Source organism: Polyodon spathula, chromosome 16 (genome assembly GCF_017654505.1).
Source record: "Polyodon spathula isolate WHYD16114869_AA chromosome 16, ASM1765450v1, whole genome shotgun sequence".
In the NCBI taxonomy this organism is placed as follows: domain Eukaryota; kingdom Metazoa; phylum Chordata; class Actinopteri; order Acipenseriformes; family Polyodontidae; genus Polyodon; species Polyodon spathula.
Window position 1 is genome coordinate 10,668,865 of NC_054549.1, and position 13,216 is coordinate 10,682,080.

Sequence of the window (13,216 nt, forward strand, 5' to 3'; positions counted from 1 at the left end):
ATACACTGCAGCTATATATTCTACAACAGACATCCGTGCACGCAGCGATTACAAGGGGAAGCAAGACTTAATACACACGCTGTATGGAGGTCACTGATCACACGTCTCTGAACAGGCTGACACAGTGCTATCTGCTGGTTGAATAGAACTGTTCTATAGGTTTTCTTTAAGTGTACTTGTCATTCCGTGCAGAACAGAAATTGTCTTGCACACCGCTCCCATCAACAAATTCGTTTTTCACTTTTGATTTTCTTCAGCTGCTGCTCACCATGCCGTTTTGAAACACTAACAGAAAGAAACGTTTCTTTTTTTCCCATGCTCACCATCCTTGTCTTTCTCCTTGTCCTCTTTCTTGCTCTTCTTGCTGGAGGAGGAGGAGGACTTGCTCTGGGAGCCTGACTGGGAGCTGGACCCCGCAGCTGTGGAGCCCCCTGAGGAGGTGGAGAGGACCTTGCTGCCACACAGAGCACAGGAGAGCAGCTGCAACAGCACCGGAGACACGCCCTCATCCACCAGGAAACTCACCTGCAGCAGGAAGTACAGCACCGCTGGGGAGGAAACACACAGCGTCACAGCATGTGGGTTCGTGGCTTGAAACTCATATTAGCCCCCATACACGGTCCAGGCTTTCAGAGCTCCCTTCAATTAAGCCTGTTATTTAAAAATCTGCCAAATAAATAGTTCCTCCACATAGCTTCATGAACAAACCTACAGACCAGGGTCAGTTCAGAACAGATAGAAGCATTACATGTCTGAATACAGAGATGTACTTACAGTCATCCTTGATGCAGAACTTCTGCCAGTTCACAGTTCGCTGGGTGGCAATTTCAGCACATGCTTTCAGATGCTCCATCTTTATAAAATAAAAAAAAATCCACAATATAAATCTATATGTCTCCTATCTATAGGTCTAGATGTTAACAAGAATAAATGCATAGCGGCTGTAACTGCAGGCTCTCAAAAATAGAAAGCTGAATCTTTAATATTAGGGATGACTTAATCTATTTGAGACTCCCATTGTGTGACTGAGTCTTTCGAGGTTTTTCCTGCAAAGCCTTATGTAAGTCACACCTGTACAAACGGCGTGTGGTGGTGTGTGTCTAATTAAGCACTGAAAGCTGGAATGGCTGCTAAACTAAACCCTGCCTATGATTCCGAAGCCAGCGCGGTGCTTACCAGGCTGATGAGGGTGTCGTACTGCAGAGCCGAGCCGGAGGTAGCGGTGAGCACTCCAGCGCGCAGGAAGATCCCCTGCTCCTCCAGCAGCTTCTTGATCCCTCGCATGTGCGAGTCCAGGGTGTGCAGGTCCCGGAGTTGCCGGTACTTCTCCTTCGAGCCGCAGATGAACAGCAGCAGCTTGCGCACTTGCCGACGGACGAAGGGAGTCTGCTGGATCATCAAATACTGTGAAAAAATAAAAAGAAGAACAGAATTATTAATAAATGAGTCACTTAGCAGGACGCATTTATCCAAAGCGACTCGGAGAGTAGGGGGCGAGCTGTGCATCAATAACTGTTGCAGCTGAAGAGTCACTTAAAACAGGACATCGGTTTTACCTCTCACCCGAAGGACAGATACAGATCTTCAGGGTAATATAATGAAAACCGGCAGGGCAACGGAAGCCCAAGTGAATCTATCACATTTTATAAGATTGTATTTATTTATTTTACACCTTTTTATTTATTTTTTTTAATTTTGAAAAATCGAAATGATCTGCAAACAAAGCAGCAGAAGTAACTGCCAAAAGGCTCATATTCTTTTCTTCTAGAAAGGGATCACAGAGTGCAGCCTCACCTCCGACAGGTAGTAGAACCAGGAGTGGTCAAAGACAGGAGGTGGGATGCGTGGGTTGGCATCAGCGATTTTCTTAATCTGGTATGGCAAGCGGAGCACCATCTCTGTCAGCAGCTGGGAATAGGCTTCGAACACGTCTGCAGCGTGGCCCTGAGAACACAGGGAGAATGGAAACATCACAACACGTTTGTCTAGCAGGTTTCATTCGACTTTATGAAGTTGTTAATTCTACAGCAGGATGCAAAACTCTCGGCCACAGCTGTACTGCAATATTGGCCCAATAACACTGTTTAGTAGGATCGTATTAGTAAGAACTCATAGTGTGACATTACGTTTGTCTTACAAGTCAATACGCTTGCCTTAGCAGTGAAAATCACCATGAATTCCTTACATCACACTGATCACATCAATGCAGCTTCACTGCACTGGAGCTCCAGGCTTTTGTTTTTGCGCTGTCCCCCTACAACCTGATCCCTGCATCGATGGGGATACATCTTTGCACTGTCCATTATTGCGAGACACAGCGACGGCTCCTACCTTGACATACTGACGGAGGAAAAAGGGGCTCATGTCTGGCGGGGAGGACGAGGTGTGCGGTTTCAGGAGCTGGCTGGCAGCCACGGCCTCCTCCTCGCCCTGCTGCGTCTTCCAGAACTCCAGTAGAGACTTCAGTACATGGAGGCAGTAATCGATGGAGCCCAGACTCAGCAGCGCCGTGGCCGTGGCGTTGGAGATCAGAGATGATGACTGAAAGCAGGGAAAAGGGAGGGAGACGTTCAGGCTCTTTCACCGCGATGCACAGCAGAAATCAGCCGGACGGAGGGAGCTGTCCTACCTCCGAGGATGATTTTGATCCTGATTTTGTGCGGGACATGAACACGCTGAGCAGTCTCATGATGACCAGGTGGACTTCGTTCACGGCGCTACGCTCATTCTTCTTGGCAACATCCTGCAAATCGGGGGGGTGGGGAACAAAACAGGACTGTAAAACAATTCCCCAGAGCCTTTGAATCTGAACACACTTAGAATGATCAAGCCTATTTAAAAAAAGACAAAAAAAAAAAAACAAAAAAAAAAAAAAAACACAGGCTACCTTTTTGTGCATGCAGAGCTCGGCTATGAGCTGGGACAGCAGTTCGTCCAGAGCCCCTTTATCTTTCTCATCCTCCCCATCCAGGTCTGCCGTGAGCATCAGAATCACCTGGGAACGACAACGCAACACCCCACCCATATTTCTGTCTCCAATTCAAATTTACAGGGAACACTTGTATAAACTGAACTGATACTCTATGCGAGTTACCAGGAGCTCGGCTAGATCCCCAATCCCCTTTCTTACCTGCATGTAAGGGATGGCACGGACTCCTCCGACGTTATGGAGCTGAGGCAGGTGCTGCAAGAGCCTCTCTAGGAGTATCAAGCGGACCATGTGGAGCCTGCAAGCACGGAGAGAGAGGCAACAAACATGCTGAACAGATTCCACTAGAAACTATTCGGACATTATAAAAAGCAGGCACATCAAGGAACAAATCTCATTCAAAGTTACTGAATCACGTTATTCAGAATGACGATGGAATGGAGGGTGGGTTTGAGCCAGTGAAACCTTCACAGCTTCCTTCAGAAAAGCGTCAGGGTGTGTCTGAACCCTGACCTGTTGCTGGTGTGGATGTCCCCTTCAGTTTCCCCTTCGCCCTCGGACCCCTCTCCCTCCGGCTGGCCGGTGGTGGTGCTGATGGCTCCGGTGCTGGAGCTGACACTGCCCGGGCCTGCAGGGTGACCCTCTGCTGTGGTATCTCCATAGGCACTGCTACGGCCAGACACTGGGAGAATAAACAGCCAAGTTCAGCAGTCTGACTCTTCAAAACCTACCTGATTCCACGGTCTCTCTGCTTGGCACTTGGTGTATAGCAAGTATACAGAAACAAACGGGGCTATCCTTAAAAGCTTGGGAACTGGCGTTTTGTAAATCTTTGCAGGAACTGGGAAGGCAAATCCCTTTTTGTTCACAATTACCTAAAACAACCTCGCTTAGCTGAACATAAATCTAAGTTGAAGCAGAAAAATAAAGCAGATTTCATTCAGTTTTGAGAGTCACCCACAAAGTGCAATGTATTGTAATGTTGCAGGAAGAAATAAAATCACGCAGTAACCATGTTTTAGCTGCAGGTTGTACTGATAATTCTGCAACTTTCTAAAACCTTGTATCAGCCTTTCCTACATTTGGTATCTTGCCACAGTGTTCTGTATCTCTTCCTAGCAATGGTTTTCGGTGTGCAGTATTTAACAGAGAGGTCTTACCGCTGTGCTCTCCGGCGACGGAGTCAATGACACTGCCCCCGCTCTCCGAGCCCACGCTCCCCCCATGGTCGGCGGGGGACGTTCTGAGGGTCGACCCATCCGTGGCTGCCGTGCTCCCTTCATCATCAGAGGCTGGAGCTAAAAGCATAACAAGAGCTGTTACAGGATAAAAACAGGGCTTCTTCAAAACGCTGCCAAATTAAACATTAAAAAAAAAAAAAAAAAAAAAACACAACATGCAAAATTACTTGGCAAGTCACATTTTTGGAAACGACGAGGTTGGGCTTTGTAACCTGCAAGTGAACTTCATTGCAAGACATGCTGACGTTGCTTCAACTGTTAGTTGACTTTGTGCTTTTTGGTCTGTTCCGGCTCAGCCAACCAGTGCAACGGCCTCATGCCAACATGCAACAGTAACTCAGGGTTCATCAGAGAAGCACACTTAGAGAGGGGCCCTGCTGAGCTCCAGTTACCTGATGCAGTGGTGTCAGAGAGTGTCCCTGCATCCAGGGAGGAGGAGCTGGGTGCCTGTCCTGAGAGACCCAGACCCTGGAGGCCAAGACCACTGCTGCTGCTTCCTGCAGGATAACAGAAGGAGAAAGGGTAAACGCACAACCAAACACCACTGTCCAGTTGCAAAACAGCCCAAGTGAAATTTTGCTGGTTTCTGGCACAGCTCACCTTGCTGGTCTTGCTGCAGGCTGAGTGCGATAGCCAGTTCCACCATGGTCTCATCGTCAGCGTCCGGAGGGATATCCAGCATGGGAGGGAAGCCCTCGGCCCCGGCCAGCAGAGCCTCCAGAGGGGAGGGGTTGCCATTGTTCACATTCTCCGCAGACTCCAGAACCATCGACTCGGACTGCAAACCAGAAACACACAAGAGGATTATATAACAACCGCCTGCTACTCTTGTGCGAAACTGCCAATCGAGCTTGGAAGACACGAAGATTGCCATTAAAAACAACATTTCTCCAAATGTAAAAAAAAACACACAGTTATGGCCAAAAGTTTTGCATCACCTAGAATTTTAGGATTGAGACAATTAAAATGTATATAATTTAGATATTTAACATCATGTAAATCAGGTAAACTACAAAATGATATTGCAAAAGTGTACCTTGTAGATTTAGAAATGTCAAGTACATGGAAAACTACAAAGCGGTATGCATTTCAATATGTTAACATAACATTATGCAGGTGGTTTCATTTGACTTTATGCAGCAAAATTAGTTCATTCAATAGCATGGTGCAAAACTGTTGCCCATATCTGTAGAGTGCAATTTATAAATTCAAATTGTAACACCTACTTAAAGAATAAAGACGATCGTACCAGACTCACCACCATCTCAAAGTCCCCGTGATCCACTTCTCCTTGTTCTTGAATCTCCTGCCGCACACTCTCCCTGCCCGCCATTCCTGAGGGCTGCATCTTGTCATCTGCATCGTCGTCATCATCATCATCTTTATCTCCTACAGGGAATCAAATGACCGGAGGGTTCATGTAAAAACTCTGGTGTACCGGAGTAACGATCAGAATCTAACTGACAGCAGCAAGCTGTATCCTGACTGAGACTTGATATCCAGGGATATGTGCAATTGATATTTTACAAATGCACATATATCCCCATTACTGTTAGATCAGGCTTGATTCTGTTGCTCCAGTCTGTTAATTGTAATCCTAAAACTCAAACGGACAATTTAACAAATGAATCCAGGAATGTTTGTCCTCCTCCTCCTGGGCTACACTTACCCATCGGCGTGTTGCTGCGCGGAGGGGAAGGCAGCGTCACATGCCTCCTCTTGTTCCTCGGTCTCAGCACACGAATCAGAGCCTGCTTGCAGGCAAAGCTCACCGAGATGTCCTGTGATGCAGAGAGAGTCAGGGTCAAAATCTGCCCTCTGTGTTCTATAGACATGCACGGTTTACAACAAGGTAAAGGGAAAAAAACTTCCTCCTCACAGGGCAGAGTAGCATCTGCATGTAGATCTTCGATGCTGCATTGATGCAATCCAGCTCACAGGTGCAGTATCCATGTATAATATCCACAAGGGCGTTCACTGTGGCCTCAATGTGTGTCAGACCTGGTTCAAAACAGATCAGCAAGTAAGCAAAGCGTAAATGATTATAGGGTGGAAGACGCTGCATTGACAGTGTATCTGCTCACCCGGTAAGCAAACAGGAGCTAGAAAAGCGTTCTTGGGCTTCAAAGCATGGAGCTTCCAGAAATTGTTGACCAGCTGCATGATGAAGGTACAGCCTTCACTCTCCTGGGGCTTCTGGCTCTCTCTGGTCTCCTCGCTTCCCTCTGAAGAAACAGGTGCCGGTACAAGATTAAGAACAAGCAGTGGGGAGCGAATGAAAAAACAACTTTTTTTTTTTTTGGACAAACATCTTTATGTTGATTTTGCACACGCTATGAAAAACCAAACACAGATGGTTCAAAAATAATTCCAGGTCTTTTAAAATGACCCATTTGATGGAGATTCCCCGAGCCAGGCACCTGCTTCAGTGTGTAGCAGCTTGGTGTCAGTGAAGTGCACCAGGTTGCTGGGTCTCATGATTGCGATGGAGCGAGCCGTAATCACCAGCCTCTGGAACACCTCTGGGTCCAGGTCTTTCCCGTCCTGATTGCAGCTGTTCAGACACTGGACTGCATTACTCAACAGGGACTGGTCCTGCAAGAACAAGAGCAGAGTTCACATTCATCTGCACCAAACCCCCCTTCAATAAACAATGTGTTATCTACCTTGTATCAGTGCTATTTCTGTTGCAGCATCTTTACTAAATTGAGCTTCAAAGCTTGCAATGTGCACAGCTTTGACTAGAGAAAAAAGTTACATGCAAAGTCTAAACTATCAGCTAGTTTCACCGCCCTCGACTAGCACAAATCTCGGGACTACTCTTAAATTTAGCTAAAGCAATTCTAAAGCTAATCAGGGTCTGTGAATATATATATATATATATATATATATATATATATATATATATATATATATATATATATATATATATATTCTATTGCAGGAGTGAATGCACTACCATCCTGCACAGCACAGTGCTCGAAGTACCTTGTGATTGTGGTATGCAGAGCGGCTTGTGTGCAAGCTGGCCAGCAGGCCCTTGGTTTGCTGCTGCACACAGGGTGGGGTTGGCATGGAAAGCAGCTGTGTGGCCATCTCCAAAGCAGCTGCTTTGTTCTTCTCCTGGACAGTGAAACAAGGCGAAATGTTACCAAAACACAGCAGACTCATTAGTGGGACAACTCAAAGAGCAGCAGTGGAGAATGACATGCCACATGGCACACCTGGTGAGTCCAGGCAATTCAAAAAAATAAAAGGGAAAATAGAATACAAACTGGACATTGAAATACGGGTTACAGTTTTACAGAAAATATTTGTTAACATGTTAGACAGGACGGAGTGTCTTCACCACTTGCCTTTTCGTTTGTCGATCCGACAGCGAAGCAGCTTTCAAGAGCCTCGAGGGAGCTTACAACCAATCTGTGAAGAGAGATGAGAAATGAGAAAACCAGAAGTGGAGGCCAATCACGGTGCTTGCAAACTGAGTTACAAACCTTAACCAATGTTAAGCAGTTTAAAACTCCAAAATGACACACAGCCGACTGATTTTACTAGTTTAAACACAAGGGGGCCATTAAACACTGTACACGCTTAAACTATTAAATACTAAATATATATGATTATTATTATAATTTTTTTTTTTTTTAAAGATGCATCTACTTTTTTTTTTTTAAACGTACACATTCAACTTCACTTTCAGAGTTAGACTAAAGACACTGCTATGGTTTTACACAATGTATCAATGAATCAAGGCTGTAAAGAGATATGTTAACTTGAAACTCTGGCCCCTATTCTTACCCGCTCTCACAGTTACACACAAGCAGAGAAATGGAGTGGTACTAACCGGTCCAAGGGCGATAAGGACTCAGTTTCACAACTTTTTTTTTTTTTTTTTGGGGGGGGAGGGAGCAAAGAAAAAGAAATAGAAAAATGTGTGAAGATCACAGAAAAGAAAAACAGAACAGATACAAAAAAAAAAAAAGATTTGTGTAACTCAAGAGGGGAGAGAGGTGAGTATGCAACAAGGAGAGATGTGAAAGCAGCCATGCATTAGGAACACACACTCAGGGACCGGCCAGGAAATAAAACGATACATTTCAAAACAAACTTCATTGTGAAGGAAATATATAGAGAATGCACTATGTGTCAGAGAACACTTCCTAAACATTAGCAATCCAAAACTGACTAATTCATCAGTCCTTTTGTCCAAACTTAACACATCAGCTACACTAGCTATAAATCCCAGTTTCATCTCATTAATATACATTTGTTCCATATTTCTGGGAGCTGTCTAGAAGGCACTTCTAGTATAGGACTACACTGCATGTAACATTTAACTGGCATTCAAACAGAAACAGCTAAAAGGTAACTGGATCAGTGTGTCCTCTTTTTCAGACATGGAGGATTTAAACAGTGCTGCTCTTGTACAGTGCCGACAGAAACCCCTTTCCCATGTTCTTGCCCTTACCTCTCCAGGACTGTCCCGCTGGCAGCAGCAGGCACTGCAGTGTCGCTGTCCCCAGTGCCGTTCCCCTGACTCAGGTTTGGACTGCAGACGTTATTCACCGAGGCTGACGAGAAATCCTCTGGGGGCTCATCCGGCCAGCCAAACTGCTCCTTGGTCTTTCCGTAAATCTTAATGGAATCCAGCATCGTAATTCCTGTAGGATCCACTGATGCTCCAACTGGAGATAAGAAAGAACACCAAAGTGACACAAATATTTATATTCACATCCCAGATCATGCAATTTCGTTCAAGACCATTACACAATACAGGTGTTTATTTCATTAAAACATTTCTTCCTAAACAGTGGCATTAACAGATCATGTCTATTCTAGACAGCCGTTGTGCTTGGCATAATAATTCTCAAGTAGCCACGCAAACGATTAAAAGCTACATTGTCCCTGACAGCACAGACTGCCGAAAATCTTTTGCAACTACAAATGCATTTTATTATCCCGGAAATCACAGCAAAGGCCTCTGGTCCTAGCACTGTATTATTCCCCAACTGCGATTTAGCCGGAAAAGTGGAGACTCACGGAAGACGGTAAGCTTCTTGTCTGCCTGCAGGGCCTCCTCCCGGATGAAGGGAAAGTCGAACCAGCGGGAGCGGGTCAGGCTCATCTGCATGGTGCGTCCAAAGATCTCAATGTAGGAGGGGGCTCTCTCGATGGCCTGGGTGCCCACCTGGACACGCATGCCCGTCATCACCATGGAGCTGTTATTGTTTACAACCTCAACTGCAAACCCACCCGGCTGGGGAGAGCAGAGAGGAAAGTGTGTCAAACAGCACACGGTAATGAATGAGACAGAACAGCAACAGGAGGTATAGTGGAGGACAGCGGGCACCTACCTTGGTGTTGGCTACGTACATCCCAGTGGAGTTGAGTCTGTGTTTGATCTGCTGGCCATTGTAAACCTGCAGCAAGTCATTGCCCCCAAACTCCACATCTGTCAGCTGCTGATTGTGCTCAAAGAAGTCGACAGGGAAAGTCATGAGGCTGGAAGTACGGGTCGCTGAAATAAAACAAGGGTGACTGATTTTGACAGCTATAAAATGCAATGCAGTCAAGGTAGGGGTCTGTTCAGATCGATCTAGACTTTAGCCTTTTTTCATTAAAAAACTGTGACACAGCAGCTGAAATCATCTGGTAAAGTGAAAGATCTGGTATAACAGTATCAGCGTTTGTTTAGCTGTGGATTAACAGGAAGGGATCAGTGTATGGGGCTAATCAACAGAAATATCATTCGACAGTAGGGGTGCTCTTACTGGTGGCAGCTGCCTTGCGCTTGCGGACTGGCTTCATGATGCTGATGGCACTGCTGGGCTGCAGGGAAGGCTGGAGCCAATAGGAAGTGTTCTCCACATTGGCCATGTAGATTCTCAGACTGCCATCCTCACACAGCAGGATCATGGTGGTCCTCTGCTGGTCGTTGCTGGCAGTGTGACGAATCGCTACCATATCCTGAATCTGGAACATAGGAGGAGAGAGAGTTTACAATTGCACACCCCCCTTTCATTCGCACAGCAATACTTTTATTAAGAAGGAGCAGGTCATTATAAAACCACTGTGCTTGGCTGCAGTAACACACCTTGGCTTTGGCTGGCAGGGTTTTGATCTCCTGTATGAGGAAGGTGTCTGGTTTCACCATGATCACCAGCGGGATTCCTGTAGTCTGCTGGACGCAGCACACCAGGCCAGGGTGGTTCATCACCTCGGACCACTGGCACAGGGCTGGGGAAGTTTTGCTGCCCCCGTTGGAGCTACGAGAAAGGACAAAACACTATGTTATTACAATGTTACACTGCAGCTTTGGCCAAACGTTTTGGATCACCTAAAAATTTTAGGACTGACACAAGAGTAAAAATAAATAAATAAATAAATAAATAAATAAATAAATAATAAATAAATAAATATGCAATTCAATATGTTAACATTATTCAGCAGGTTTCATTTAACTTTATGAAGCAAAATGAGTTAATTCTATAGGGCGATGCAAAACTTTTGGCCATAGCTGTACATATATACCCCAAAACATAATTAAACTAAAAACAGAAAACCAAATCACCAAAATATTTCAATAAAAAGGACAACCGACACTGAAATTGATTTAAAGCGTTTGACATGAGACCCCTTCTCCCCCTACCTCTTAACAGTGATGGTGAAGAGCCGCTGCATCTCTAAAGTGCTCCTGTTGACAGTGGCAGCGAAGGACTTCCCCTGGCTGTAACTGAAGAACAGACTCTGCAGCACATGGGAGTAGTACACAGACACGCCCCCTCCTGCAACCTGCCCATTACTGTCCTGGAAAGGGAAGCAAAGCACAGTGTAGAAAGGATGCCAAACAGTAAAAAAACGCACCCTAGTTTTCATACATCGCACTTAGATACAACTTGATGCGCACTTTTAAAAGTATGTTGTTAACCATTAAATAAAAGATGATGTTTCAGCTAATGCCACCAATTACTGTTAGAATCATAAATAATTAAAATAAATAATACTAGGGTGCACGTTTATCATGCCACCCAACACAGTGTAAGGGGCTCTACTACATAGAAGTCTCCTATTCAATTGTAGCTTAACACCGAGCAAGCCTGCCTTAGCTTCTGAAGTATGGGAATCTGAATCCAAGGCTGTATGGCTAGGTTTGCCCAATGAGGCTAATAAAAATAATAGTAATAATAATCTACAAGGGAAGTGGAGCTGGAAGTACCTTGAGGTCCTCGTCATTGATTTCCAGCACATTGGTCACATAGAAGGGGCCGTGCTGCGCGCTGCTGGTCTCCTCCATCGCCTGGGTGTAAATGTAGCCGGCAGAGGACATGATCACAATGATGTTCTTCCCCTCCTCACTAAACAGGAAAGTGGCATCGCGGATCTTGGAGCTCGGCAGCAGGAAATAATACATGGGGCTCAGCGCGTCCACCGACAGGTCGTAAATCTAAAAAGCAATCAGGCAAAGAGGGTGAAAAAACAGACGGAACACGGCTTAACATGCAGCTGTAATCCACGCCTGAGGGTCTAGCACTTACCGCTTGTCCTGCATCACATCACTGATTTCTTTTTAATCCTTCCATTTAAGAATCAGGTCTTGTGCTGTTAAACTACCCCACTCTTCATTACAGAGACATGACTTTAACATGACCTTTAACAAAGTTACCTTGACAAAGTCAGCAGTTATAATGGCGAGTTCAGTCTGCGATCCAGGCAGCCAGATTGCCTTGATGATGAAGTTGCCCGTGGCCAGCTGAGGGTGCAAGACGAGGTGATCAGACACTGATCCGGTACTGCTGAATGTTAGAACATGGCAATCCTGAGAATTGGAGAAAAGAAAAATTAAATTAAAAAAGTTCACCGTACAACTGAAAGACATGCTGAAGCTGCTGTTCACTCCTCCCTTACCTTCAGCCCACAGACAGCCAGGTAGTCCTCATTGCACGGGTTCCCAGTCAGGCTGAGCACAGTGAAAGGCACTGGGGCAGAGGCAAGACGAGTCAAGGTCAGCTTCCTCTTACTGGAGTCTGCCTGCTTCAGCAAGGCTGACAGCTGCAGCACGGTGATCTGTGAAAAGATGCATTTAAAAAAAAAAAATCAAATCAATTAAAAGAAATAAATTAATAAGCTGGTATTACTGATGAAAAAGCATTGGGTCATGGCGAAAACATCAAGAGGCTTCGATGTAGCCCTCACATTGGTATTTTCCTTTGTAGACTTGCTTTTTCTTTCCTCCCTGAAAGCCTTTTCTTTTAAAAGCTGGTTCTTACTACACAAGTGTTTAGTGAACAGCCTATACCACTCAGCCAAGTATGACAAGAAAGAAAATAAGGTCTCTTGAACATGTAAAATGATCAATTTTATGCCTGCTCTTTGAACTAGTTAACACATTAAAATAAACCGGCAGCATCCGCTAATTGGTACCTTTCCTTTCTCGTGACTGACGGCCAGGTGCTGTCGGCGCCCGTGCGGAGAGGACAGGACACACATGGCAACGCGACGCAGCATGTGGGCACTGATCAGCTGACGGATGGTCTGCCCCTGATCCCCGCTGTAGTTCATCCTCACATTCTCAAAGGCACCTTCCTGGGAGCCCAGAGTGGGGACCTGCAAATACAGAGCACCAAGTACTTGGTTAGAGGAAGTCTGAGCACAGGTTGGTTTTACAGCCCCCCTCCTCCAGCACTATAACAACAGTGTTGTTAAAAAGAGCTTCCCCTCCCTGTGCTCCCTACCATGAGCTGGTCAGTCATCTCCACATTCTTATCTGTGGTGTGCAGTTCGTTCAGAGCGTGTTGGGCTCGGCTGCTGCTCCCCACTGAAGACGCCTGCTGGAAGTTGGTCTGGATTGCTTCCATAAGGAAGTTCAGCATCTCCAGCACCAGAGGAGCAGTGCAGGAACCAGCCTAGGGGGAGGCAGAGGAGAGAGCGAGAGAGAAAGAGAGAGCGAATGCAACATTAGGAAAGGCACAGAGCAAACAAAAGAAAAACGACTTAACTGCAAAGTGTAACTAAAATCAAGTCCAGAAACGGGTCAGTGAAACGCCCC

The 13,216-nt window shown here is 45.6% G+C and overlaps 1 protein-coding gene across 13 annotated transcripts in view; it reads right to left on the reverse strand.

The window, feature by feature from the left end:
• Positions 1 to 13,216, reverse strand: part of LOC121328558 (E3 ubiquitin-protein ligase UBR4-like) — a 49,385-nt gene that overhangs the window by 21,103 nt on the left and 15,066 nt on the right. For 4 of the 13 annotated variants that reach the window (XM_041273289.1, XM_041273291.1, XM_041273290.1 and 1 more), the window contains exons 38-68: positions 12,903 to 13,073; positions 12,592 to 12,774; positions 12,076 to 12,234; positions 11,834 to 11,986; positions 11,387 to 11,614; positions 10,820 to 10,977; positions 10,265 to 10,436; positions 9,942 to 10,143; positions 9,525 to 9,688; positions 9,211 to 9,427; positions 8,639 to 8,855; positions 8,015 to 8,047; positions 7,527 to 7,590; positions 7,159 to 7,293; positions 6,591 to 6,765; positions 6,255 to 6,395; positions 6,050 to 6,171; positions 5,840 to 5,951; positions 5,420 to 5,559; positions 4,771 to 4,948; positions 4,563 to 4,667; positions 4,090 to 4,227; positions 3,443 to 3,611; positions 3,131 to 3,227; positions 2,888 to 2,995; positions 2,630 to 2,743; positions 2,332 to 2,541; positions 1,795 to 1,944; positions 1,177 to 1,404; positions 775 to 853; positions 324 to 548 (exon numbers count right to left, since the gene is read on the reverse strand). In XM_041273289.1, coding sequence (XP_041129223.1) covers positions 324 to 548; positions 775 to 853; positions 1,177 to 1,404; positions 1,795 to 1,944; positions 2,332 to 2,541; positions 2,630 to 2,743; positions 2,888 to 2,995; positions 3,131 to 3,227; positions 3,443 to 3,611; positions 4,090 to 4,227; positions 4,563 to 4,667; positions 4,771 to 4,948; positions 5,420 to 5,559; positions 5,840 to 5,951; positions 6,050 to 6,171; positions 6,255 to 6,395; positions 6,591 to 6,765; positions 7,159 to 7,293; positions 7,527 to 7,590; positions 8,015 to 8,047; positions 8,639 to 8,855; positions 9,211 to 9,427; positions 9,525 to 9,688; positions 9,942 to 10,143; positions 10,265 to 10,436; positions 10,820 to 10,977; positions 11,387 to 11,614; positions 11,834 to 11,986; positions 12,076 to 12,234; positions 12,592 to 12,774; positions 12,903 to 13,073 — 4,747 coding nt within the window. The remainder of the gene's footprint in view (positions 1 to 323; positions 549 to 774; positions 854 to 1,176; positions 1,405 to 1,794; positions 1,945 to 2,331; positions 2,542 to 2,629; positions 2,744 to 2,887; positions 2,996 to 3,130; positions 3,228 to 3,442; positions 3,612 to 4,089; positions 4,228 to 4,562; positions 4,668 to 4,770; positions 4,949 to 5,419; positions 5,560 to 5,839; positions 5,952 to 6,049; positions 6,172 to 6,254; positions 6,396 to 6,590; positions 6,766 to 7,158; positions 7,294 to 7,526; positions 7,591 to 8,014; positions 8,048 to 8,638; positions 8,856 to 9,210; positions 9,428 to 9,524; positions 9,689 to 9,941; positions 10,144 to 10,264; positions 10,437 to 10,819; positions 10,978 to 11,386; positions 11,615 to 11,833; positions 11,987 to 12,075; positions 12,235 to 12,591; positions 12,775 to 12,902; positions 13,074 to 13,216) is intronic. The other 9 variants (XM_041273299.1, XM_041273294.1, XM_041273293.1 and 6 more) reach the window with 5 other exon arrangements.